The following is a 27,297-nucleotide window of genomic DNA, read 5'->3' on the forward strand; positions in this document are numbered from 1 at the left end:
CTATTAATAGGAAACGGCGTTGAGCTGCAACGATAGGATGTTGCGTAGATTATAGTTTGTGCATAAAAGAAATTATAATAGGAATAGAGTATTGTGATTATGAGTTGCAGTGAAACACGTCGATGGAAATATGCGTATTGCAGATAGTAATTAGTTGATAATCTATGGGTATGAAAATGAATATATTATTTGTGAATTAAATATATTTGCATTGATCTCTTTTTATAATACGTAATTAGCGCACGTAATAAAGATACATACATTGACTTCCCAAGGTTTCAATGAAAACTTCTTTAACCATTTACTCTATAAGCCACTATTTCCGTCTTATGTTTCCTGTTACGCGACTGTCCGGAGTAAGCTTAGATAACCCAGTGACGTTTTGAGAATCTGTAACCACTAACGTTAATTGCAGTTTCTTTATAATATAAACTATACTCTAAACTGTGACTCACATTTACAAAAGTGGCCAAGTTTAAAACAATTATTTGACCAGCGGAGATTTTCGCTGGATTACTTGACGTACCGATGATCATGATTAATGCCCGTATCGTATCAGTGGGGAATTTGTACCAATCCATCATAAAACATGATATCCCAACGTTACCAGTCTGTGGAATGCAGAAGAACGTATAATTATTTCAAATAGCATTTTCATTCCTCTGAGTATTCATTACTGCATTAATTTCAAAATTTTCTAAACGCACCTTTTCCACTAGAAGATCACCAATGTAGCACAGTATAAATATATTGAACATCAGTGATATCAGTAGCGCAAAATATGTAACGAAGCTCAACGTATTGCTACCCCAATCCTGTCGTGGACGTTATCAAGCGGTGAGAAAAAGTAACGGCAAATTAGAGAGATTTGATTGATTATTAACAAGCATTTACTGCCTACAATATGCCTTGAATGAAAAACACTAATTGCGACTGAATATGCTATTAAATTTCAAAAATCTGTAAAGTGTTAAATTGAATGAGTATTGCAAAATAATTCTGATTGGGTTCTATGCAAACCGGGAGTCTCTGGCATTCGAGACGAAGTTATAAAAAGGAATTTCAAATATTCTATATATTTCGCTTTTTTCTTAATATTCCAGTGAAGTGTGTCATTCGAGGCATAATCATGGAAGCCCAAAAAGGACGAAGAACATAAGACTGAGCCCACCATCAGAATATAATATTCGAGGAGACACATCAAAAAAATGGAACCAACGAATTCCAAGAAGCATACTTCTTGCAGAAGCGTCTCTACCGTTGCTGAGAATCTGGAACGGGTTCGTCGCTGATCAGTCCCGGAACAGCTGAACGGAGACTATTCACTCTCGCCAATCGGACCAGCATCCCTATCAGGAGCCTCCATACTAGCAACACGGCATACCTTAAGGTTCGAATATGATGCTCGACGATCTGTATCATTCGCCGATCAATTTCGCCCTTGTTCTTCAGATCGACGAGGTTGTTCAATCTGTGCATCATCACGTCGATCTGGCCGCAGACGTGTGTGGCGAACGTCGCGGCCAATCCGCAGGCCCCTGCGGTCACGGTGTAGGCTACATACCCACACATCAGGTGCGAAGCGTACACCATTTCGTACACAGGACTCTCTTGGGAGTTGTAGATCCCGCTGTACGTTGGATAAATCATCGGCTTGATGGTGCGATTCCTTTCATCAACGTGCGAACCGCTGGCGATCTGCAGGACAGCATGGTACATGAAGCCACCAGTGTACATGAACCCCATGCAATGCAACGTCAGACTTCGACCGATGTTGCCGTACTTCAGCATCAGTTCGCGGTCCTCATGGTGTTTCACCTGCGGTGTCGTTCCTAGGTATTATCCTCAGTTTTTCTCATTTACTCGCAGAACGTGACGTTTCAAGATTATATGCATGCTGTTGGATCGTTCGAACGCACACCTTTCTATTCGATCAAAACCTTCCCTTCTTAATTAAATAATATTCTATAGACTGTTCAATAAATGTTGGTGGACAAAGTTTCAATACTCCTTCTCTGCTGACGCTTTTAAAGATTATTAGAGTATTCTCACTGTGGGTAACCAGAAGAAATTGAAATATTGAAGTATCAGATTAATGCACTTGTCGACAGTGCAGAATCGTTAAGATGATAACTCTACCTAGTTATTATTATTATCACTATTATCTTTCTTACCATCGTCTCCGTTGAACAACAAATCGTGAAACATAAGTAATATGAATCTGTGTTACTCACCTGTTTCCAATCATTTTCCAATCTCTCAACGCAGTGCTTGATTCTCGGCTTGCACGCGGCCAATGCCCAGTACTTCATCAGCGACACCACGCTGAATATTAACGGTCCGCAAAGGTGCAATCTTACCGTGGTGTTCTTCTCCTCCAGCGTGATGTGCAAAGACAGCGGTATCAGTGCATAAAGCAGTAACAGGTTGCAAAGTCCGATTAGGAAACTCGGCAATATCCTTCTGCGACTGGTTAAGAAGGTCGGCCAGATGCCGATGGATCTCAGGATCCATCTGGGGTGCCTCAAAACGTGAACTATGTCTTGTTCGTAGAAAGGGTTGCGCGGTTTCCTTGAGCTGTGCTCTTGAACAATGAGAGTGCGCATCGTGCTCACGTGCAGAACGCTTCGGAGCGACTGGTCGCCAAGAGGAACCAGACACAATTGATTGTGCATAGTCACTGAGTTTGCGCAGTTTAATGTCGCGTGCGTCCCTTTTTTCCGTTGCAGTTTCCAATTGATCGACAGTGTATTGAAAAAACGGAAACATGAAGTTGCAGAAATGAACGGTCTCCTGTAGAGTCGTTCGTTAGTATTCACCGCAGTTGTAAAGTTGTAAAGAGGGGTTGATCATGGGTGCAGTGTAGTGTTGCGTGATTGCAGAGACAAGAAGTGTCGCTGTCTAGCTTGTTGAAGTGAAACGTGTGTACTCGGATGACTGTGTAGCGCTACAAATTTTTATGTTGATCGGAGCCGTGATAAGTTGAGCTTTTGTTGAACTTTTGGTGAAAGCGTGTTAGCGAAATTTATACTCGTTTATACTTGGGCTTTCCACAGTGAAACGTTAAAATAAATAAATCGATAAAACAATAAAATAAATAAATAAATAAATCTTTTCCACGTTGGTGCAGGTAAAAATGACGTATGTCTTTTCTTCGGCACTTGCAAAGTTAACATTTGGACTATACGCTTCTTTCTCCTAACTCTTTGATACTGAACAGCTTACATATTGTTCTGAGCAAGTGACACGAACCTACGCGGCGATATAAATATTTACTTTGCCATTTGTGATCTACTAATGTATTTTATATAAAATTGGAATATTAATTTACATATGGAATGTTGCCTTTTGCTCCACAGATTTAGGGAGTGAAGATCAATAGTCAAGGGGATGACTCTAGTAATGGAGGACACACCCACTGACACCACGCAGGCGCGGCCAAACCCCTTGCATTGCCTTGCTGGTTATTGGATCTAACGTGACATTGGATCAACACGAATTGCATCTAATAGTAAGAAAATAAGTATTTACTATTTCGCATGTTTCGTAGATTATAGTTTGAGCAAAAATGAGATTGTAATAGGAACGGAATATTGTGTTTATGTGTTGCAATGAAATACGTTGATGGAAATGTATTACAGTTAGTAATTAGTTGACAATCTATGGGTATGGAAATGAACATAGTATTTGTGATTTAAATATATTTACATTAATCTCTTTTTATAATACGTAATTACCGCACATAGTAAAGATACATACATTGACGTTCCAGCGTTTCAATGAAATCTTCTTTATCCATTTGATCTACAAACCTCTATCTCCATCTTATCTTTCTCGTCACACCAATGTCCGGAGTAAGCTTAAATAGCCCAGTGACGTTTTGAGAATCTGCAAAGACCAATATCAATTACGGTTTGCGTATAATAGACTCAAATCTATAAAATATTACTCACGTTTCCAAAAGTGGATAAGTTTAGAACAACTATCTGACCGGCAGAAATTTTCGCTGGACAACTTGACATACCAATAATCATGATTAAGGCGCGTATCGTGTCAGTGGGGAACTTATACCAATCGGTCATAAAACACGATAACCCAACGTCACTGGTCTGTGAAATGTAGAACAATATATAAATGTGTGAAACAGAATTTCCATTCCTTTAAGTTTTCTAAACGTACCTTCTCTACCAGAAGGTCCCCAATGTAGCACAGTATAAATATATTGAACATCAAAGACATCAGCAGCGCAAAATACGTAACGAAGCTCCAGGTGTTGCTACCCCAATCCTGTCATGAACGTTATCAAGTAGTGAGAAAAGGTAACGGAAAAAAAGACAGATTGAATGCATTGTTAACTAGCATGTACTACCTACAATATGCCTCGAAAGACAACCACTGATTGTGACTGAATATGCTATTAAATTTCAAAAGTCTGTAAATCGTTAAATTGAACGAGTATTGCAAAATAATTCTAATTAGGGTCTATACAGACCAAGAGTCTCTGGCGTTCGAGACGAAGTTACAAAAAGAAATTTCAAATATTCTATATATTTCGCTTCTGTCTCACTATTCCAGTGAAGAATGTCGCTCGAGGCATAATCATGGAAGCCCAAGAAGGACGAAGAATATGAGACTGAGCCCACCGTTAGAATATAATATTCGAGGAGACATATCAAAAAAATGGAACCAACGAATTCCAAGAAGCATACTTCTTGCAGGAGCGTCTCTACTGTTGCTGAGAATCTGGAACGGGTTCGTCGCTGATCAGTCCCGAAACACCTGGATGGAGGCTATTCACTCTCGCCAATCAGATCCGCATTCCTATTGGATGCCTTCATTCTAGCAACGCGGCATACCTTAACGTTCGTATATGATGCTCGACGATCTGTATCAGTCGCTGATCGCGTTCAGTCTTGTTCTCTAGATCGACGAGGTTCTTCAGTCTGAGTATCATCACGTCGATCTGGCCGCAGATATGCGAGGCGAACGTCGCTGCCAATCCACAGGCGCCCACCGTCACGGAGTAGATCACGTAGCCGCACATGCAGTGCACGGTGTACACCATTTCGTACACAGGACTCTCTTGCGGGTTGTACATCCCGCTGTACGTCGGGTAAACCAGCGGCTTGATGGTGCGGTTCCTTTCGTCGACGGACGTCCCGCCAGCGAACTGCAGGACAGTGTGGTACATGAAACCGCCAGTGTACATGAACACCAGGCTAAGCAACGTCAGACTTCGGCCGACGTTGCTGTACTTCAGCATCAGTTCGCGGTCCTCGTGGTGCTTCACCTGCCGAATCGTTACTAATTGTTTCTAATTTTTCTCGTTTAGTTACGGAGCACGTATTTCTAGGCTTGTCCACTCTGTTGCATCGTTCGTTACATTTCTAATATATCACTTGTAAATAGGAGATTGAGTTGACAATTTAAAATAGAAAAATTTGCACATGATCGTGAATGGGTTCATTCATCCGACGAACATATATAAATTTCCAAGTGTGTTGTTCAATTTGATGAAAATAAATGAAAGATACAATTTACAATTTCTACCAGTTTACAGGTCCATATATATATTCAGCCTTGTTATCGTCATTTCACTTGAACACGTTAAATCTCCAAACTGAAGTAGTAATAACTTATGTTACTGACCTCTTTCCAATCGTTCTCCAAGTTCTCCACGCAGTCCTTGATTCTCGGCATGCACGCGGCAAGTGCCCAGTGTTTCAGCAAGGACAGAGTGCAGAAGGTTAACAGCCCCAAGAGCTTCAGCTTCATCGTGATATCCTTCTCTTCGAACGTGACGTACAAGGAAAACGGCACCACCGTGAAGAGCAATACCAGATCGCTGAATCCGATCAGGAATCTCGGAAATATCCTGTTGTCACTCTCCAACAGTATCGGCCAGATACCGATGGACCTCAGGATCCACCTGGGGTGCTTCAAAACGTGACCTATGTCTTGCTCGTAGTAAGGGTTGCGCGGTTTCTCTGTAATCTGCGCTCGAACAACGGGAGTGCGCATCGTGTTCACGTGCAGGAAGCTTGGAAGCGACTGGTCGCCAAGAGGAACCAGGCGGAATTGATTGTGCAGGGTCACTGAGTTTGCGCAGATGCATGTCGCGTGCATCCCTTTTTTTTATTGCAATTTCCAATTGATCCACGGTGGATTGAAAAAACATATATGAAATTGTAGAAATGAACGGTCTCCTGTAGGGTCGTTCGTTAGTATTCACCGCGGTTGTGAAGTTGTAAAGAGGGGTTTATCATGTGTGCAGAGTAGTGTTGCGTGATTGCAGAGACGAGAAGTGTCGCTGTTTAGCTTCGCGAAGTAAAACATATGTACTCGAATGACTGTGCAGTGCTGTGTTAATCTGAGCTTTTCCTGAATTTTTGAAGAAAGCATTTGAGTGAAACGTTAAAATTCTGATGAGTGAAAGGAAACGTTTTCATATGAAGTAAAATTGTGTTAGCGAATTGCAATGTGCTGGCGAAAAGTCTTTCGGTAAGTAATGTTCAGTAAGTGAACTATTTATGCATAGAAAAATAAATATAGTAATTGTGAGTTAAATATATTTACACTGTCCTCTGTTCGATCCACTCCGAGATAAAATAATTGTAGTAACACGTAATTAACGCTGATAATAAACATATATACATCGACGTCCGAGTGTGTCAATGAAAAGTTCGTTATTCATTTGATCTACAAACGACTATGTCTCAGTTTTCTCGTTACACAACTGTCCGGAGTAAGCTTAGATAAGCGAGTGACGTCTTGACGACCTGCAAAGACTCGAGTCATTTGTAATCCTCGGATAATGTAACTAAGGGTGTAGGGTTTTACTCACGTTGCCAAATGTGGACAAGTCTAAAACAGCTATCTGACCGGCGGAGATTTTCGCTGGACTACTTGACATAGTAATGATCAGGATTATGGCGCGTATCGTGTCAGTGGGGAACTTGTACCAATCCATCATAAAACACGATAGTCCAACGTTACTGGTCTGTGGAATGTAGCAGATTACGTACAATTATGTCACATAAAATTTTGATGTCTCTATGTTTTCATTACTGGGTGAAATTCAAGATTTCTTAAAGAAATGCACAATGCTTCTTTTTATAAAAAATTCTTAATAGGAACTGTAATTTCTATTATTTATTAAGAATTCATTTTGCACTGAGTATCCAATTTTCTGCCACAAAATCGCATCGCTAAAGGACATGATAAACCAATCATATCGCAGCAAACGAAGGTGTCAAGAATGTGTTGCAAGTGTGACAATTCGTTTGCGAGAAAATACCAATAGCGACCGTGATAATAATTATACGTACGTATGCACACAATAAAAGTAGAACGTACCTTCTCTATCAGAAGGTCGCCAACGTAGCACAGAATAAATACATTGAACAACAAAGACACCAGTAGCGTAAAATATGTAACAAAAGTCAAGGTGTTGGTGCCCCAATCCTATCGTAGAGGTTATCAAGTGGTAAGAAAATTTGCGAGGAGATTCGACATACTGGATGCATTAGTAACAAGCGTATTAGTACCTACAATATGCCTCGAAAGACAATTCTCGATTCGAGATGAAAATATACTATAAAAATTAGTAACTTCTAAAGCATTCAATTGAAATTGGCTCCATCTCGACTCACTATGCGTTCGCCACAATTCTAAATGAATACAAGAAAAATTCCCTCACCGATATGCAAATTATTTCAAATTTCAATGAATTCTGAGTAGATTCTCCGCTGTTCGCGACGAAGAAAGAAAAAAGAAATCTCTATATCTCTTTCTTTTCATTTTTCAGTTGAAAACGTCGTTCGAGGCATTATCATTAGGAGCCTAAAGAGGGCGAAGAACATGAGACTGAGCCCACCATTAGAATATAATATTCGAGGAGACATATCAAAAAAGTGGAACCAATGAATTCCATGAGGCATACTTCTTGCAGAAGTGTCTCTACCGTTGCCGAGAATCTGGAACGGGTTCGTCTCCGATCAGTCCCGGAACACGTGGATCGAGGCTATGCGTACCGTGCGTTGATGAAAGAATGGCACCTGAGACGGCATACGGGCAGGAAGTATTTATCTATGTATCTATCATATAACTGCGCTGACAGACAGTAAACTACGCCTCTGAAAAGTTAGCCGACTACCTACAAGGTACAACTTCATAAGTCTATGTACAAAAGGGACGCCATTCTACTTCGGTGTCGTAACAATTGCTTTAGAGTAACAGAGAAACAAAGTCCTCTGTCTGACAAGAAACGGATAAAGAACTTTACGTCAATGTTCTTCCAAAATCACACAGCGTCGCACGACACAGTAATGATAACACGATATAAGGATAAAAGGATCCACCTATTCTACTCTGAGAAGACTGCCAATGCACAATAGCCTCCTATTGTGGAGATCCCACGTTAATAATGCTGATTCACTAGTAAAGAGAGGCAAGAGGATTCTACCATGACCCTCAATTCTCTTCATGCGTCAATGATCATGCATCGAAAGCCGAAGTCTCTCGTCTCATCACTCTTGAACATCGACCTGGCTAACATGGGACGTTCACAGTAGTACAATAGAATATTCATTTCAAAAGTTTCTCCTTATTGACCGAAAATATTACAAAATCATGATGCAACGATATCGCTAAACCCCAGAGATGTAATGATCCAACTTCAGTAGCAATGATCAAACCAATCCTCTATCTCGGTGCACTCAACTCGTGGGTAGTTGGTCTAGCTTAAGAGACATTATAGAACTGTACTTTATATCACTGTCCAAAATGCATATAATTTGCCTCATTTCACTTCAGCTAATTATACCCGCATTCCTATCAGGTGCCTTCTTTCCAGCCAACGCGGCATACCTTAACGTTCGTATATGATGCTCGACGATCTGTATCAGTCGTTGATCGAGTTCCGTCTTGTTCTCGAGTTCGACGAGGTGCTCCAATCTGAGCATCATCACGTCGATCTGGCCGCAGACGTGCGAGGCGAACGTCGTGGCCAATCCGCAGACGCCTAGCGCCACGGAATAGATCAGGTAGCCGCAAACGACGTGCGTGGCGAACACGATTTCGTACACGGGACTCCTCTGCGGGTTGTACAGCGCGCTGTACACGGGATAACTGAGCGGCTTGATCGTGCGGTTCTGTTCGTCGACGTAGGAACCGGCCGCGAATTGCACTATGGTGTGGTACATGAAGCCGCCCGAGTACATGAACACCAGGCAAAGCAGGATCACACTTCGGCCGGCGTTGCCGTACTTCAGCATCAGCTGGCGGTCCTCCTGGTGCTCCACCTGTCGCATCGTTCCTAGTTCTCTTTCAGTTTTTCTTACATATTTCAAGGCTTGATCCACTCTGGTACATTGCACGATGCGTGAATTCTAACACGAGTATGTGGATCGAACTGACAGTGAAAAATAGAGTTCGATGGAAATAAATGTATGTGAATTTCTACCAGGCTGTACGCACTGAGATATGTACATTGAAATTTCGTCTCACTTAAACACGTTAGATCATCAAGCCGAGCTACTAACGAACTACGCGACTGACCTCTTTCCAATCATTCTCCAAGCTCTCCAGGCAGTCCTTCAGCCTCGGCTTGCACGCCGCGAGTGTCCAGTACTTCATCAGCGACACCACGCAGAAGCTTAGCAGGCCGATGAGCTTCAGCTTCATCGTGATGTCCTCCTCCTCGATCGTAATGTACAGATAGAACGGCACCACCGAGAAAAACATTATCAGATTGCAGAGCCCGATCAGAAGTATCGGGAATATCCGGCTGTCGTTCTCCAAGAAGCTCGGCCAGATACCGATGGATCTCAGGATCCATCTGGGATGTTTCAACACGAGAATGATGTCTTGCTCGTAGTACGGATTCCGCGGTCTGTCTGTGTCCCGACCACGGACGTCGACGGTGCGCATCGTGTTCGCGTGCAGGGAGCTTGGAAGCGACTGTTGACCGAGAGGAACCAGGTGGAATTGATCGCACAGGGTCGCTGAGTTTGCGCCGCTGCATGTCTCGCGCAACCCTTTTTTATACTGCAGTTTCTAATTCATCTGGTGTCCATCGAAAAAACGGCAACGTGAAATTACAGAAATGACCGGTCTCCTATAGACTAGCTGGGTAGCATTCACCGCGAGTGTGGGACGATTAGAAAGGGTTGACTATAGGTGCATAGTGTTGTGCGATTGCAGAGACCTGTCGCTGTTCAGCTTCGTGCAGTAGAAGGTGTGTATTGAAAGGAATATGAAGCGATGTTGTTAGGAATAGTAATAAATAGAGCTTCTGTTAAACATTTTAAATAACATAACATAATAACAGTTAACATTTCTGTTAAAGCATTTTCTCGTAAAATGTATACTTGCTTATATGTGTACTGTTCAAACGCAGCTCACTTTGGCTGTCAACGGGAATCTCTGTACTTTAGAGATTAGTAATTAAAGTATTGTTCAAAAGAATGGGTATTGTTCTCTATAGGAAGATGGTTCGTGAATTTCGTTGAATTTCGGCTGTTCGGTTATCTTAGGTTTCATGGAAATATACTGGAGGAGTGTTGGCAGACGTTAGGAAGACAAAAATATTTCTATACTCAAGTTCAATTGTAATAAGAATGTGTTCGTTATGACAGAGTGGTATCTTGGTAGTGTGATGAGTTTAATATATTTCGTGAATAATGGATCATTTCTAAGAAAATTAATTTCATCGTTCAAAAAGTGGGCTAGTGGAATTATAGGGTTATATTAGGTACTTCATCCTGCGGAAGTTTATGTGAATCGTTCTTTGTATCTATTAAGGATATAAAAAATTATAGAAAACTGTGCCGCAAGAAGTATCACGTTGCACATTTCACCATGTTCAACAGTGTTACAGATATATCTGCTTTATTTTTTTTTAAGGACAATCTACTGAACTAACAACTAGTTTGCTTCAAGCACTACATTATTGATATAGAGAGATAGTGTTTAGACTTTTTTTTAATAAATAGCGTCACGCAATGATTGTCTTCAATCTTTAATTTCTTAATGGGTGACGCCATTTAGAGACGTCCTAAATATAGGTAAATTTGTAACATTCAACATCCATTGTTGGATTTGATTGCAAACAACTGACACATCCGAAGAAACATTTTGGTGAATTTATATTTTCGCTAATAATTATTACAAGTTCCTCCAATTTACCTATGTTTAGGACGTCTCTGAATGGTGTTCCCCATTAAACCACGTGGTCCAAATATGGGCTACCGAGCTAGCTGTAGATGTGTCTGATGCTTAGATGTTGAAAATAAAATATACATTCGTCTCTACAGTAAATAAAAAACTAAAATTTAAGTCTCGTTTCACTAATAATTCAAACACTCGTTAAAAACATTTCACTATGAAAACCTACAACCTTTACTTTCACGTTAGCATACTGCAGGCCCCTATTAGGACCACACTTCCGAAACCGAACATTTGCACTTCATTTCAAACGTCATTAAATTAAACATAAACATTACTTCTATTCTGCATGAACTCGGCACCATAAAACATGCATGTTACAGATACACATTGATACATTTCAGAGATACTCAACAAACTCGACGGTAATTTTTCAAATCAAACTACTAGCACAGATCTGGATCTTCTCTATACGGTCACAGTAGCAACGTGACGGATGAATGACGTGTTAATACGCAGTCACTGTCCGCAGTATGTTCAAGTAAACTACAGACGATTTCAAGATCTGTAAATTTCAAACACGTGTATCGCCCACTGCAAGTATGGTGCGTCACGTTCAGAAGAATTAGGCAACTACTTACGACGCTGAACGTGTTCAAAGATAGTACGGTTACTTTACCGCCAGCGAGTGTGGGCGGGTAGAGCGATATGGCGTTGACTAGTATAAAATTGCATGCCCTCTTCGGTGGTAAGTTGTACCAGCTGACTTCGTAGCAAACGAGACCGATCTGCGAACACTGGTGGTGTTTCAATTAGCCCTTTGAATGCCGTGGACGCACATACGCGTCTAGCGAGAGTCATCGCTGAGAACTGTGGGCGCATGTGTTTCTCGATCATTTCAATCTCGTACGTGCCGTGGTGATAATTATAAGTGTATGTGATTAATATACGTGTTTCTTAGCGTTATTCGATCTGGTGAAACTGAGGAATTACAATTACAATTTAATTACAATTTAACACTTTGACTGCCACGTCACCCGAATTCGGGTGACATTTCTTACAGAAACTTGGACATTAATTTTTTTGATGACGTACCGAACAAACCGAATTTTATTGGATACATGAGATATAAGGAAGATGGTGGAACGATTATTAAGAAGAATTTTAATTTCTCAGTTTCTGGTTAATGAAAAAAACTGTTTCGAGTAGATGGTAGTTTTCATCGGTGTTTACGTGGCAGACAAACTTAATTAATCGTATGAGTTAACATAATTCGTTGATCATCAGATGAGCAGAAAAATATTTAATAACTTCTGGTGTGAACTATAGATACTTTATTGTATCATTTTTAGTGAAATATGTGAACGAAATAAATGAGACAAATTTACGAGAGTGAGTATTGAATATTATTGATTAGTAAATATTGTTATTACTGCATTAGGAAAATATATTTTCTCGTTCAATGTTTAATACAGTACTATTTGAACGATAATGGACTTTATTATATTTTTAGTCGAATATACATATGAAATCTAAAATTCGTCGAATTGATGGGATCCGTAAGTAAATTTTATTGATAAGTAAATATTGCTATTAATGTATTAGGAAAATTTGTTTTCTTGTTCAGTGTTTAATATAGTACTATCTGAACGATAATAAACTTTATCATTTTCAGTGAAATATGCATATGAAATCTAAAATCGATAAAATTGACGGGATCCGTAAGTATTAAATATTATTGATAAATAAACATTGCTATTAATGTATTAGGAAATATATTTTCTCGTTCAATGTTTAATATAGTGATTGGTAATACGAGCAAGGTTCAATACCTGTTCAGTGAGGATTTCGCCTATATAACAAAAGATCAACGCGGTGAAAATAAAGGAAATCAAATAAACAATATAGGTGGTAATTCCTATAGCATTGTTATCAATCCATTCCTGGAATCAGGCGATGTTAAAAGATATTTGCAATACAAAAAGAAAAGTAAACCTTTTCAATCGAACGTGAATATTTACCCTCAGGAACAAGTATTCAGCTAGGCACATGATGAGCGTGCCGCCAATGATCTCTATCAGAATAATCTCGCTCAGGCCATCCCCCATTTTCTTGGCAAACCTGAAATATATATTATCAATGAAATTCTCGTGTTCACATTTCATTAACCGAATGAAAATTATTCACATTATTCCCAACACGCAAATATTCGGTCGTCCCATAAGCTCGCCCATTTATCTACCACATAAACTAATATACAAAATACAAAATTCTCATAACTGCATCTGCTGACTAAACTGAAGCACAAACGACACCCAAAACCTCGTATCTCCCCATAATTCCAAAACAGAACACTATAAACACTGAATTACGAGCTCACGAGACAACCCAACACAAAATCATCAACGCATCACAAGCGGTGACAGCAGCAGCAACAATTAAAATCAAAACAACACGATTACGATACCAATATCCAGACACAACTGTCAACGCTCCGAATCGAGGTAACGATCACTCGACCTTAATATCTCCGCGTGACCCCGAATAATATCACCCAGAGGGTCGTAACCGGTGTCCTTCCCGATCTGGCAATTAAATTCCTCCAGCCGCGATATCTGTATCTGCATCTGTCCGCAGACGTGCGTCACGAAGACCACGACCAAGCTAAAAGTCGCCGTGGTCACGGTGTGCCTGACGAACCCCGCGAAACACTGAGCGAGATAGATGAGCTCGTAGACCGGACTGGCCTGCACGTCGAAGAATCGGTCGTAACTCGGGTACACGAGCGGTTTCAGGGTGACGTTCCCTACCACCCGTCGCCTGGACCACGGCATCATCACGTGGAACGATATGCAGCTGGAATAAATGAAAACGATGCACAGCATGACGAGACTCCGGCTGAAAGTCGCCTGCTTCAGCATGATGGCCCTGTGATGCCGGTCCTTCACGATCCTCCAGTCGTTCTCCATGTGCCGCATGCAACGCGCGAAAGTCTTTCTCCTGAGGACCAGGCAGAGGTACTTGATCACGGACAGCGAGCAGTTGGTCGCCGTGCCCAGCAGCTGCATCTTGATCTTTCCGGTTATGTCGTCGAGGACCAGGCGGCAGACGAGGGGCACCATGATGTACACCATGCTGGAGAAGCCGGCGATCAGCAACAGGATCGAGAGCGCTTTCTCCTTCCTGTTCGCGTGGCTGTATATCAGCGACCAGATTCCGAGCGGTTTCAGCAGCCAGCGACACATCTCCAGAGCGTAATCTAGGCCGTCATCCTGATCGGCGAGCTTTGCGACCTGGTCGCGCGATCGCTCGTGCATGTTGTCCACTCGGTGGCACGCTGACGACTGATCGGCGACTTCCAGCGTTAAGGGACGATTTTCCCAGAACGCAAGCGCGGTTGTGCATCGTCGATTCGCGTGCACTCGGTGCATCGAAAGGGGAAAACGATAATTGTTCTCGATTTTATATGGACGTCGCGTGATCAGGACGGATCGAAGGATTCTGGGTATAGACTTGGGTCGCGGAGATTACTTTCGCTGGACAGATATGTTGCACTGTCGGTGCTGACTTAACCCTTTGCACTCGGACGTTTCTCGCTAGAAATATTTGAACATTTTCTGACGAGGTGAGGACGATATTTTGTGAAACTAACTCCAAGAGGAATCACGCGTACATTGAGGAGCAAAGCTATTTTGTTTCAATATTTCCAAATTGGCGCGTTACACGAGGTATAATATTAAATATTAAGTTTTATAGTTTCACTGTACGAAATCAAGTGGTGAATGAGAGTCAAAGAGTTTCTCGAGCGCAAAGGGTTAATTGTTGATTGACTGTGTTATAGGAGGGCAATGTTTCGATGGTAGAAGTTTGATCGCAGTGAGGGTTATTTGTGAAACAGGAGAATAATATGACAAGGTAAAGTGTATTAACTCTTCGTGAATGTTAGTGAATAAGAATTTATAATTTTATTTTCAACGATTCGCATATGCTTACGCGGAGAATAAATTTGAAGGGGCAAGACATGTTATTTAGCTTCACGCTGCAAAGTATGTGTATTCGAGTGACTGTTAATTTAAATTTTTGTGTTCGGAACTGTGATAAATTGAGTTTTTATTGAACTTAGTATGAAAGTATTTTTTCCTGAAGAATATTCGTATTTATTCTCACTGTTCAAAAATCGTTGCAAGGAAATGAAGTAATTGCACCTCTATTAACAGGACAACAGATATAGACATTTTTATTATCAGTATTCCTATATCTACGATACAATATGTACGCAATGTCCTTCGAAGAAAATATACCTGTCTGTAGATAAATATGGACCGTTATTCATTGAAGAAAACGTAAGCTGCTGTTCTTATAAAATACTCTAGCTTGGAAGTGTTTCTTCTCACTAACTTGCAAGGTTATCTGTTGGGAATGCTCGTGGAAATTGGTGTTACTTGCTACACCTCATACGTACAGCACACAGGAGATCTACAAACGTCATCCCCTTGTAAGACAACAATTAACAGTAAGTACGAGAATAATTAACCCTTTGAGTGCTGAATCGACGATCGCTATGGACGGAATAATTTTTCGCTAGACTGAACTCTGTTGATTAACTATTCAAATAGTAACAAGTTATAGTAATAGTAGATTGTATATTCATTTGTATATTACATTTGTATTCATCTCACACAAAGTAACTGTATTACTTCTATGTAGGTGATCGAAAAAATTGACGAACGCATTTATGCATCGTTAGTCCACGCCGATAGCTTTCGCCAGACGCATATATGCGTCCATAGCGCTCAAAGGGTTAGAGCGTTAGTTACACTCACCATGTAGTAACTGTCCGAAGCAGATTCAAGTACATAACCGACGTCTTTACCACCTAAAACAGATGGTCTCCCATGTACAATGGAACCGTTCCCTGCAGCAACGAATTACTTACAGCACTGAACGTGGTAAAAGACAACTGGATTATTTTTCCAGCCGTCAGCTTGGGCGGGTAAAGGGACACAGCGTTCAACAGGATCAGATTGTAGGCCTTCTTCGCTGGTAAATTGTACCAGTACACATTGTAAGATGCTGGGCCCACTCTACTGCACTGGTGAAACGCATTAACGAAGTGAAGGATTATAAGAATCAAGAGCACTATGGTCTATGCAGTTAATTGCACTTGGAGAAAAATAGAGGATACTTCGAATTGAATTTGATACACAAGTAATTAATTTATATCATGAAGTCTAGTATAGATTCAAAGTTCTAGCAATGATACTTCTTGATAATTAACACGTTGAATGCCATGGGAATGACCAAATCGAATTACTATAGCTCACTCAATTAAACCATTATTTGAGAAAATTTCTATATTATAAATAATACTAACTAATGTGGTGACATTCAACTAGATAAACCTGCAGTAATAACAATGTAATTCAATCAAATGATTTAATATTATATTTCTTCCATTTCAAGTATTTTGTACCATGACATCGGCATTCAACGTGTTAATGTAAGATAAGTGATAAATCTTTGAATCTTTTTCCAGGATGTGACGTTATAAACATATTCTGCTGGACTACTAAGTATTGGCAATATTAGACATGTATGTCGTATGATTATTTAATTTTTTCACATAAATACCAACGAGACAGCTGTAAATTATTATTTATACGTACCTGTTCAGATAGAATTTCACCTACGTAACAGTATATTAATACGTTGAAGGTGAAGGACGTCAGCAGCATGAAATACGTGAGTATCGCGACGGCGTCGCTCTTCTGCCATTCCTACAAGCAATCAGTCCTGTTATCTGCTGTACCAATTATCTCCCAATCGACAGCCCTTTACCGTCAAGCAATAGTATTCGAGGAGACAAATAATCAAAGTTGACTCCACGATTTCTATTAAGCACACTTCGCGTAACGCCTTTTCCACGTCTTTCGAGAACCTAAAATGTTCATTTGAAACTGTTTAACATTAATTAACAGCAACTCCATGTCCCGGCGGTACGTACTTTAAGGGTGGACTTTACAAGTTAAAATAATACAAGAATCGAGAATTCAAAATTCGAAATTTCATACTTCTGTCGACTTCAACAATATAATACCATCTCTACTCCTATTCCAGAGTTCTCGAGAAAATTACAGTTACGAACATTACTAACAACTAATCAATGCTATCACTAATTACAACATTACAATATCCAACTAATCCAAATTTTACAAAACTCTCACCATAATCAAATGCCTTTGCAAACAAAACTTCTCCAACTTAAATTTACAAGACCCAGCTAGAGTTCCGCGACAGCGACGGTAAACCTTCACCCCAGCCAACCCAGATTCCAGAATACCGAGACCATGCTCACCTCAGTATCTCCACGTGGTTGCTCACAATGGTAGCCATCTGCTGGTGGAAAGCGTCCTTGTCCTGACCCTCGTCGATCAAGTTCTGCAGCCGCACGATTTGTATCTGAATCTGTCCGCAGATGTGGGTGACGAAGGTGGCGGCCAGACTGTACGCTGCGGTGGTGATGGTCTGCATGACCATCGCCGCGGCGCAGTGAAAGAAGAACACGATCTCGTAGGTGGGGCTGGACTGTGCGTCGAGGAAGTTGAAGCAGGGATAGGTGAGAGGCCTGACGGTGACGTTCCGCTGTCGCGTCTCCTTCGACAGGAACTGCATCACCGTGTGATAGGACATGCCACCGGTGTACAGGAAAACCACGCATATGGTGATCAGGTGTCTGCTGATGGCGGCTTGCTTCAGCATGATGGTCCGGTGGTCCTGCCGCTCCACCGTCCTCCAATCCCTCTCCACGTGCTGGACGCAGCGACCCAGGATTTCGCCTTTCGCGCTCAGGTAGCCGTACTTGATCATCGAGAACACGCAGAAGCTGACCGGCCCCAGCAGCTTCACTTTGGTGTCTATGTCCTGCTCCCCGAAGAAGATGTTGTTCGCCGAGGGCAGCATGATGAACAGCAGACAGGAGACGCAGGACAGCAGCAGCAGCACGGACAGCGCTTTCTGCGGTCCGCTGGAGCGACGGTAGATCAGGGTCCACACGCCGAGCGGCTTCAACAGCCACCGACACATCTCCAGCGTGTAGTTGACGTCGTCCTCGTGGTCGCGGTTGCGGATGCAGAACTTCGACAGAGTCCGTGATCGATCGTGCATGGTAACCACGCCGGTGCACGTCGCCGACTGGACGGGATACGGTTGGAAGCCGGCGGGCAGCATTGCCAGGACGCAAGCGCGAATTCGATGCACCTTGCGTCGTGTCCGGTACGCGTTGGTGGAATTATGTAGGGACTTTTTTCGACGAATCGAAAGGTAATCTTCTTGGGCATCGAAAGGGGGAAACCAGCTGAGAGGGTAATGCGTGGAGTTTCATTCGTTTGGGAGACTCGTGGAGTGAGCAGTTGCAGAGGAATAGGTACATAGTATGTATTAACACTTTGCCGTCCGCACGTCTCGTAAAAATTTTTTGGCGTCGGCAGCACTAATTCGGATTACTTCGCTTGTCGTCGACGAAAACTTGTTGACGTGTGTAACTTGTTGTTACCTAACAAAACTCCAACAGAATGCAAACGATACTAAAGTGCTGTCGCCGGAGGGCATAGTGTTAACACGTTGAGCGCCGGTCCCGCAATAGTGCGGATTTCTGGATTTCCGTTAAATTGTATATGACGAAATTAAAATGTACTATTTGACGAAAGTGTATAATGTTTTGAGTATCTATTTGGCTACTCATTGATCAGATACAAGCGAACGAGGCCGGCGTTTGAGCTTTAAATGTCTCGTAGGTCGCCGGCGCTCGATGTGTTAAGTGATGGTTTATAGTTGCAGTGGTTCTGGATATAGTGAACGGAGCAAGGAATAGAAATCTGTGATCGTTCGTAAATGGGTGAAGACTGTTAGATGTTCTGTGGAATCCGTGAGCTGTTATTTCGAAGAATTTTTGTAATATATAAGTTCGAAAGACAGGTTGAAAATAAAATTTAGAGTGTTAAATAGAAAGTTTCATTCTCTGACTCGAGCCATGTAGAATATTGTAGAATATTTCAACTTCACTGATGCATTTCAAATGACAAGGAAAATGCAGAGCCAAGTTATTTGAGTATGTTTCTTTTTCTTAACTCATTGATACTACTTTCACGTTGTCATTCGTGAGGATACAAACCTATGCAGCTGTACACATATTTACTTCAATGACTTTAGGTTTGTTAACTTATTTTGCATAGGATTGATGAATTAAGCTATCTTTATAGCTTAATACACCGTTGCCTTTTATTCTACAGGTTTAGAGGCTGGAGATCGAGGACGCAAGTAGATGACTGCAGTAATAGACGGACACGCCTACTGAAACCACGCAGGCGCAGCCAAACCCCTCGGATTGCCTTGTTGATCATTGGCTCTAGCGACATATGTCACCTTTGCACGAATGTGACACTAAGAACGTGATTCTTCATTAGGTAAACTAATTAACATGTTCCCTTGTGAATCGCCACTGCGATAATTGGTTCTTCCGATTCAAAAAAATCGCTAGACTGTTAAGTATTCGAAATCGAAAAACCGATTAACAGGTTCACGGTAGGTAAAGTGTTAAGAAGTATTTTTTCACCCTTATTTTTTATTATATTGTATACACGTATAAAATTCCTTTCCTTCTAAATCACGGCAAAATGAGACAAGTATAATGAAGTATAGATAACGCATTGACACGTCCCAGCGTTTCTATGGAAACTTCTCTATTCGTTTGATCTACAAACGGCTATCTAAGCCGAAGCTTTCTCGTTACACCACGGTTCGAAGCAGGCTTAAATATCCCAGTGACGTTTTGAGAATCTGCAAAGACTCGCGTCAGTCACAGACTTTGTACAACGTAATTCAGTCTGCGAGGCGTTACTCACATTTGCAAAAGTAGACAAGTCTAAGACAGCTATCTTGCCGGCGGAGATTTTCGCTGGATTACTTGACCTGACGATTATCAGGATTAAGCCGCGAATCGTTTCATTGGGAAACTTGTACCAATCGATCATGAAACACGATATTCCAACTTTACCAGTCTGTGGAACGCAGAAGATTGTAATTATTTTATACACGATTCAACCAAATGTTTTTTGAACTTTCGAGTACCACGTTAATTTCAATATTTTCTATTTGGAAGAAGTGTGCAAAGTGCGACATGAAATGTTACAAATGCCTATACTTGAAGAATATATAATTAAATTCACCTAAAGAATATAAGTACAAAAATTATGTTGCACCAAATAGTGTTAATTATAATATGCGTGTATCATTCAAACAAAAGTGTAGCGGTACGTACCTTTTCTACCAGAAGATCGCCAATGTAGCACAATATGAATATATTGAACATCAAAGACGTCAGTAGCGCAAAATACGTAACGAAGCTCAACATGTTAGTACCCCAATCCTATTGCAGACGTTATCAAGCCGTGAGAAAATATAAAGAAAGCTTGGATAGACTAGATAAATTGTAAACAAATGTATTAGTATCTAAAAATATGCCTCGAAAAATAACCTTCAACATCTTTCTAAATATTTACTATTATTAATTCACTTCTATATTCTACGTATTCTACTGTTTTCATTTCATTTTTCAGAGGAAAACATCGTTCGAGGCACATAATCAAAGACTTGTAAGAAGGAAGGAGGACTGGCTCTACCATTATAATATAATATTCGATGAGACATATGTTAAAAGTGGAACCAAGGAATTCCAAGAAGCATACTTCCTGCAGCAGTGCCTCTGTCATTGCAGAAAGTCTGGAACAAGTATCGTGATACACATATTTTCATTTCCGATCAGTCCAGGACTGCAGTTTATTCAATGGCACAGGGCAGTAAACGTTGACAAAACTCGATAATCGACAATTAACCACTTGCGTGTAAAGAAGAGCGTTCTATAAAAGAATATAAAGACGCATCAACAGGTGATAAAATTACACATGTATAAATACTAAATTTGTTTATTAATAATCTCGCATATTACGATATTTTTTAAAACAATTTGAAAACACATTTCCATCACAATTGCCTGTCGACGTGTACAACGTCGCTGACGTTCCTGTAACAGAAGCATCTCGACGTGCGTGGCACGTCTTCCCACCGCGAGTGGTTAATTCAGATGCTAATTTAGAACTATGACAAACGTTGTACCAATCGCCGTGCTCGGCTCGTGAACGTCTCCGAAAAATCAGCCGCTTCGTAACAATACATCTTCCACGCTGATTAACGAGGCCAACATTCCTCCCGAGCGCCTTCTTTCTAGCAACACATACCTTAACGTTCGTGTATGATGCTTGACGATCTGTATCATTCCGCGATCGAGGTCCGCCTTGCTCTCGAAATCGACGAGGTTCTTCAACTTGAGCATGATCACCTCAACCTGGCCGCAGACGTGTGTGGCGAACGTCGCGGCCAATCCGCAGGTGGCCACAGTCGCGGAATGTGTCACGTATCCGCACATACAGTGCGCGACGTACACCATTTCGTAGACAGGACTCTCCTGCGGATTATACATGCCACTGTACACCGGATAAATCAGCGGTTTCACGGTGCGATTCCATTCGTCGAGCTGTGTACCGCCAGCGAATTGTAGCACGGTGTGGAACATGAAACCGCCCGTGTACATGAACCCCATGCAAAGCATGGTCAGGCTTCGACCGACGTTCCCGTACTTCAGCATGAACTCGCGGTCCTCGTGGTGTTTTACCTGCAGTATCGTTCCTAATTGTTTAGTTTCTCATATATCCGCGGAACATATTTCAAGGCTCGACGCTGCTGTCGTTCATTATAACTCAATAACAACACAAGTCAGAACATTGAACTAGCAATACAAAATATAAAAATGTTGTATTACGAGACAAACGACTTATAGGTCGATCTTGTAGTTGAACATATTCAACTTCATTGTCGCTTTCACTTAAATCGTCAATGCGTAGTAATGAATCACGTGACTGACCTCTTTCCAATCGTTCTCCAAGCTTACAATGCAATGCTTCAGCCTCGGCTTGCACGCTGTGAGCGCCCAGTACTTCAACACCGACACCGTGCTGTAGCTTAACAGTCCGAGAAGCTTCATCTTTATCTCGATGTTCTGCTCCTCGAGCGTGATGTAGAAAATGAACGGTACCACCGTGAAAAGTAGCGTCAGGTTGCAGAGTCCGATCACTAGTTTAGGTAGTATCCCGTTGTCATCCTCCAAGAAGGTCGGCCAGATGCCGATGGATCTCAGGATCCACCTGGGGTGCTTCAAAATGTGGACAATGTCTTTCTTGTAGTTGGGGTTGCGCGGCCTGTCCGCGCTCTGCTCTCGAACGACGGGAGTGCGCATCGTGTTCACGTGCGGGAAACTTGGAAGCGACTGTTCGCCGAGAGGTACCAGGGGGAATTGATTGTGCAGAGTCACTGAGCTTGCGCCGATGCATGTCGCGTGCGTCCCTTTTTTAATTGCAGCTTTCAATTGATCGACGGCGCATTGAAAAAGCGGCATGAAATTGCACAAATGATTGGCCGTCTGTGGTATAGCCGGTTGGTATTCTCGGCCGGTGTGCGGCTGGAGAAAGGGGTTGATTATAGAGGCATAGGGTTGTTGCGTCCTTTTTTTGATTGCAGCTTTCAATTGATCGACGCCGTATTGAAAAAAACGGAATCGTGATGTTGCACGAATGATTGGTTTTCCATAGAGTCGTCGGTTAGTATTAGGGGTATAATTGTATAGAGGGAGAAGGAAAAATGTGTAGATGCTGTCATTCTTCTGGAGAACCTGTGCAGGGATAGTCGTAAAAGGAAGTGCATTAGATGGTGGTTCATGGTTAATGTTTGTTCGTGGTTCTGGATATGTACAGTGAGTCGTGAGGGTAACTGAAATTTGACAACACGATGTTAAGGACCATTTTTCTGTAAGATTAATTAACACATTCCGTGCCACTGGAAATTTCGGTTATATCTTGCTTATAAAGTGCACTGGTTTCTTCAATGATAGACTAAGTTACGTTCAAGCTTCTGTTGACTTTTAGTATATTTTGATATTATTTCTTTACGTTTTCACGTTTTACAGAAATTGCCCATAAATGGCACACGTGACACGGAACGTGTTCATTATGACAGTCGTATCTTGGTACTGTGATGAGTTTAATATATTAACACTAGAACTACCGAGCATTTAATACGATTGATATGTAATCTGTATAAAAATTGTAACAATAAATTATTCTCAGGTTCTTAAGACATTTATTATAGTACTCGAGTGACACTATTTATTTTCAAGATCATTTCGAATATTCAATCCTTTAGAGATATCGATAATTGCGAAACAAAAGATCCGAAACCTGTCATTCTGACTGGTACGGTAGTTTTAGTGTTAAGTGTAAAGTAAATGATCTAAGGAAATTTTTGTGGGTTTGTAGATAGAATTACGAATTGAATTAACTAAGCCCTTCGCTCAGATGGGCGTCGCCTTACTCAGCTTTAACGCGACTCGCACGTCTTCATTTGCGAATAATCATAAATCCATGAAATTCTATCAAACAATGTACTTGTAACAATTGTTTAAATTTCCATCAAAACGATAATGGTTATATATATTTATAAAATCTTATCAAAACACTTAATATAAAAACTCGTGAACGGAATTTAATACTTTCCGTTCTATTGTCCCACGCAGCCTTAAGAACTTTACAGAAATATTATATTTCGAGTTACTTGAACAACAACATTATATTTCAAAATAGACGATCTATGGGGAGATTAATTTGATCGTACACGTTGGCGGTAGCATCGCGACAATATTGACAGATGAATATATTAGTAAGTCATTGTCCGTAGCACGTTCAAGTAAACTACCGACGACTTCACGATCTGTAAATTACAAAGGCGTGTATTGTCTTCAAGTATGATGCATCCACATACACTTCGCCTCTTTCCATTTGAAACTTCCTCCGTCGACTTCCTAACCGGAGAGCAAGGGGAAACGTCAACTCACTGTTATTGGCCGTCTTTCTCCATCCTGCTGCTCAACCAATAACAAAGACGTGTCGAAACTGTGTCTCCATAACAATCGATCTCACAACGATGAATGAATGTCACTCCTTGCCTCCCAACTCGGATAATCAGCACAACAGGTTCCATATAGGAAGAGGCGACGTGTACTGTCCGTTGCAGATAACCTGGCACTCGCGTCTGAGTAGTCAGATTCAAAGGCGCGCGCCTGATTGGCTGAGGCGCTCACGCCCACCAACCGGGACGCGCGACGAAGAGCGCGAAGAGCCATTCTTGGACTCGCAATTGGATTCGGAGCAACTGACTCCGCCCCTATGACGTCACGACTGCCAGGTTGCCAGAAACTGACGGTACTAGTGTGTATCAGGTACACTTACAAGGCTGAACGTGTTTAAAGATAGCACAGTTATTTTGCCACCCGTGAGTTTAGGCGGATATTGTGATATAGCGTTGAGTAGCACAAGACTGTGCGCCTTCTTCGGTGGTAAGTTGTACCAATTGATTTCGTAGCTGACGTGACCGATCTGCGAACACTGATAGCGTTTCAATTAAAGCGGAGATTAGTTTTAATGCATTGAAATCTGTATAAGGCATTTGAAAATATCGGTGAACTGGACTAAATAGTACACTTTATTATATTTTTAGTCGAATTGTATATGAAATCTAGAATTCGTCAAACTGATCAGTATCAAATATTATTGATTAATAAATATTGCTGACAATGCATCAGCAAAATTTATTGTCGCTTTGAATGTTTAACATAGTGATTGGTAACATGAGCAAAGTTCGGTACCTGGTCAGTGAGGATTTCGCCTATGCAACAAAAGATCAGCGCGATGAAACTAAAGGAGATCATATAAACAATGTAGGTTGTTATTGCCACAGTATTGTTATTCGCCCACTCCTAGAATCGAATGGTCTTAGCGGACATTACTAATAGTATTAAAAAAGTGCACCTTCTTAGTCGGACGTTAATATTTACCAACAGGAAACAGTATTCGGACATGCACATGAGGAACGTACTACCGATGACCTCCATAAAAATAATCTCGCTAAATGCATTCCCGACTTTCTTGGTAAATCTGAAATGTACATTACCAGTGAGATTTTCATGTTCATGCTTGAATAATTGATATTAGAATTTGTGTTCCGAAAGAAGAGCTCTTAGATCCATTGACAACCACAATATTTATCCACATTATACCCAAACACACAAGTACCATTTTTTTTTAATTATTAAGGTGCAGCGGGCAGCAATTGCACCTGCCAATGCAACGTTATTTTTACCAACAATCGATCTCAAAGTTTCCTTCCTCAAAAAACAAACAATCAAACTAATGAAACATTATTAACCCGTTGTTGCAAGTGTCGGCTACGCCCATCCAATGTCAGTCTAATACTAACAAATGACAGTGATAGGAATCATAAACTTTTTCAAAAACCAGTAAAAACCGTATGAAATTCTTCTTAAAATCACTGCATTTGCATCTATATTTTTATAATATTAACCCTTTGCGGACGAATGTCGGCATTTCTGAGACCAACTCCCACGTTTGGAATACCAAATCGCGAACAAATGATTTAACTATTCGAAAAGCAAGAAATCAGTCGTCTCCTTATTCTCTATAACTTAAGCATCCAGTGTTTAATTTAGCAGAATCTGCAAAAGGTTTTGTACACTTTCAACAATCTTCGTCCGCAAAGGGTCAAAGGACCAATTAAAAGAAAACAATCTAATTCTATTTTCGTATTAATTAGTATATCCGCGAGTATCATTAATCTCCCGAAGCCAATCTCAACCAAAGAGAACGCGTCGATACGTTAAATCGAGACACCGATCGCCTAACCTTAATATCTCCGTGTGATTCCGTATAATATCACCCAAAGGATCGCGATCGGAGTCCTTCTCCTCCGCCTCGCAGTTCAGTTCCTCCAACCTCAGTAACTGTATCTGCATCTGTCCGCAGATGTGAGTGACGAAGACCACGACCAAGCTGAACGACGCGATGGTCACGCCGTGCCTGACGAATCCCACGAAACATTGGCCGAAATAGAGGATCTCGTAGGTCGGACTCGACTGGACGTCGAAGAACCGGTTGTAGCCCGGATAAGCGAGCACCTTCACGGTCGCGTTCCCCGTCGCTCGTCGCATGGACAACGGGATCATGAGGTACGATATGTTCGCGGAGTAAATGAAGATGATGCACAGCATGATGAGATTCCGGCTGAAACACGCCTGCTTCAGCATGATCACCCGGTGATGCCGATTGGTCGCCATCCTCCAATCGTTCTCCACCTGCCCGATGAAGCGCACGAAGGTCTTCCCTCTGAAGACCAGGTAGCAATACTTGATCACGGACAGCGAGCAATTGCAGGTCGGCCCGATCAGCTTTATCTTCGTCCTCGCGTCCAGGTCCTCGAGCAACAGATGACAGGACACCGGCACCAGGAGGAACATTAAACTGGCGAAGCACATGATCATCAGCAGGATCGAGAGCACTTTCTCCGTTCTCTTAGCCTTGCTGTAAATGAACCACCAGATCCCGAGCGGTTTCAGCAACCAACGGCACAGTTCCAGAGCGTACTCGAAGTCCTCGTCGCGGTTGAACTGGTTCGAGTGCTTCCTGATCCTGCGGTGCAATTGCTCGCGCATGTTGTCCCCTCGGGTGCACGCTGCCGACTGATCGCCGTTTTCCAGTGTCAAGGGACGATACTTCTAGAACGCAAGCGCGGTCACGCATCGTCGATTCGCGTGACACGCGAGCGCTCGGTGCATCGATGGAGGAGAACGATAATTGTCCTCGATTTTGCATGCATGTCGCGTGATCAGGACGGATCGTGCCGGGAGATGATTCTGGTTATAGACTCGAGTCATAGGTATTACCCTCCTTGCGCTGGATGGACATGTACTGTCGCTCTTGAGTGGGCTTGTAACAATGTAACGAATACGGGACTATAGGATGTTACACTGATTCGATGCTCGAATGTTGTTCAAGTTTTCTGTAATTGTGTTGTGTAAGTTTCATGTTGGAACTTTGTGAAGATCAACTGTTTTTCGGGCGGACATTGTGATGGTGAAATAATGGCGAATACGATGGACGAGAATGAAAGAGTTAC

At 41.7% G+C, this 27,297-nt stretch overlaps 5 protein-coding genes across 10 annotated transcripts; all 5 read right to left on the reverse strand.

Annotated features, from left to right (window-relative positions):
* Positions 1–24: 24 nt before the first annotated feature.
* On the reverse strand, positions 25–3,279 carry LOC116428016 (odorant receptor 4-like). Of its 2 annotated transcripts, none has more exons than XM_076368663.1 (6): positions 2,235–3,279; positions 1,385–1,818; positions 1,172–1,271; positions 708–815; positions 527–611; positions 25–390 (listed from the first exon to the last, which is right to left on the reverse strand). In XM_076368663.1, exons 1-6 carry the CDS (start codon positions 2,673–2,675, stop codon positions 317–319), a joined length of 1,242 nt encoding a protein of 413 aa, XP_076224778.1. In that variant the 5' UTR covers positions 2,676–3,279; the 3' UTR covers positions 25–316. The 2 variants fall into 2 exon arrangements, with proteins under 2 accessions (XP_076224778.1, XP_031834894.1); XM_031979034.2 differs by having other exon boundaries at positions 30–390; positions 456–611; positions 2,235–3,276.
* Positions 3,280–3,518: 239 nt separating this feature from the next.
* On the reverse strand, positions 3,519–6,129 carry LOC143174638 (odorant receptor 4-like). 2 transcript variants are annotated; one of them, XM_076368656.1, is made up of 6 exons: positions 5,650–6,129; positions 4,857–5,170; positions 4,644–4,743; positions 4,180–4,287; positions 3,954–4,109; positions 3,519–3,888 (listed from the first exon to the last, which is right to left on the reverse strand). In XM_076368656.1, exons 1-6 carry the CDS (start codon positions 6,124–6,126, stop codon positions 3,838–3,840), a joined length of 1,206 nt encoding a protein of 401 aa, XP_076224771.1. In that variant the 5' UTR covers positions 6,127–6,129; the 3' UTR covers positions 3,519–3,837. The 2 variants fall into 2 exon arrangements, with proteins under 2 accessions (XP_076224771.1, XP_076224769.1); XM_076368654.1 differs by having other exon boundaries at positions 3,523–3,888; positions 4,857–5,290.
* Positions 6,130–6,643: 514 nt separating this feature from the next.
* On the reverse strand, positions 6,644–14,713 carry LOC116428015 (uncharacterized). The gene is made up of 11 exons (XM_076368368.1): positions 13,687–14,713; positions 13,188–13,287; positions 12,999–13,109; positions 11,647–11,963; positions 11,396–11,429; positions 9,559–10,047; positions 8,869–9,302; positions 7,877–7,976; positions 7,357–7,464; positions 6,845–7,000; positions 6,644–6,779 (listed from the first exon to the last, which is right to left on the reverse strand). Exons 1-11 carry the CDS (start codon positions 14,595–14,597, stop codon positions 6,729–6,731), a joined length of 2,811 nt encoding a protein of 936 aa, XP_076224483.1. The 5' UTR covers positions 14,598–14,713; the 3' UTR covers positions 6,644–6,728.
* A 643-nt stretch (positions 14,714–15,356) lies between these two features.
* Positions 15,357–19,254, reverse strand: LOC116427976 (odorant receptor 13a-like). Of its 4 annotated transcripts, XM_076368662.1 has the most exons (6): positions 17,522–19,254; positions 17,005–17,104; positions 16,833–16,943; positions 16,103–16,258; positions 15,990–16,042; positions 15,359–15,642 (listed from the first exon to the last, which is right to left on the reverse strand). In XM_076368662.1, coding segments are annotated over exons 1-6 (1,293 nt in total). In that variant the 5' UTR covers positions 18,394–19,254; the 3' UTR covers positions 15,359–15,641. The 4 variants fall into 4 exon arrangements, 3 of the variants coding, with proteins under 3 accessions (XP_076224777.1, XP_031834824.2, XP_076224776.1); XR_012998844.1 differs by having other exon boundaries at positions 15,357–15,642; positions 15,990–16,258; XM_031978964.2 differs by lacking the exon at positions 15,359–15,642 and having other exon boundaries at positions 15,886–16,042.
* A 512-nt stretch (positions 19,255–19,766) lies between these two features.
* On the reverse strand, positions 19,767–27,285 carry LOC143174608 (uncharacterized). The gene is made up of 11 exons (XM_076368369.1): positions 26,028–27,285; positions 25,163–25,262; positions 24,974–25,084; positions 24,558–24,713; positions 23,989–24,039; positions 22,142–23,119; positions 21,459–21,892; positions 20,844–20,943; positions 20,483–20,590; positions 20,067–20,222; positions 19,767–20,001 (listed from the first exon to the last, which is right to left on the reverse strand). The coding sequence occupies exons 1-11, from the start codon at positions 26,831–26,833 to the stop codon at positions 19,951–19,953; spliced, it is 3,051 nt and encodes a 1,016-aa protein (XP_076224484.1). The 5' UTR covers positions 26,834–27,285; the 3' UTR covers positions 19,767–19,950.
* Positions 27,286–27,297: the final 12 nt, after the last annotated feature.

Source organism: Nomia melanderi, chromosome 6 (assembly GCF_051020985.1).
Source record: "Nomia melanderi isolate GNS246 chromosome 6, iyNomMela1, whole genome shotgun sequence".
Lineage (NCBI taxonomy): Eukaryota > Metazoa > Arthropoda > Insecta > Hymenoptera > Halictidae > Nomia > Nomia melanderi.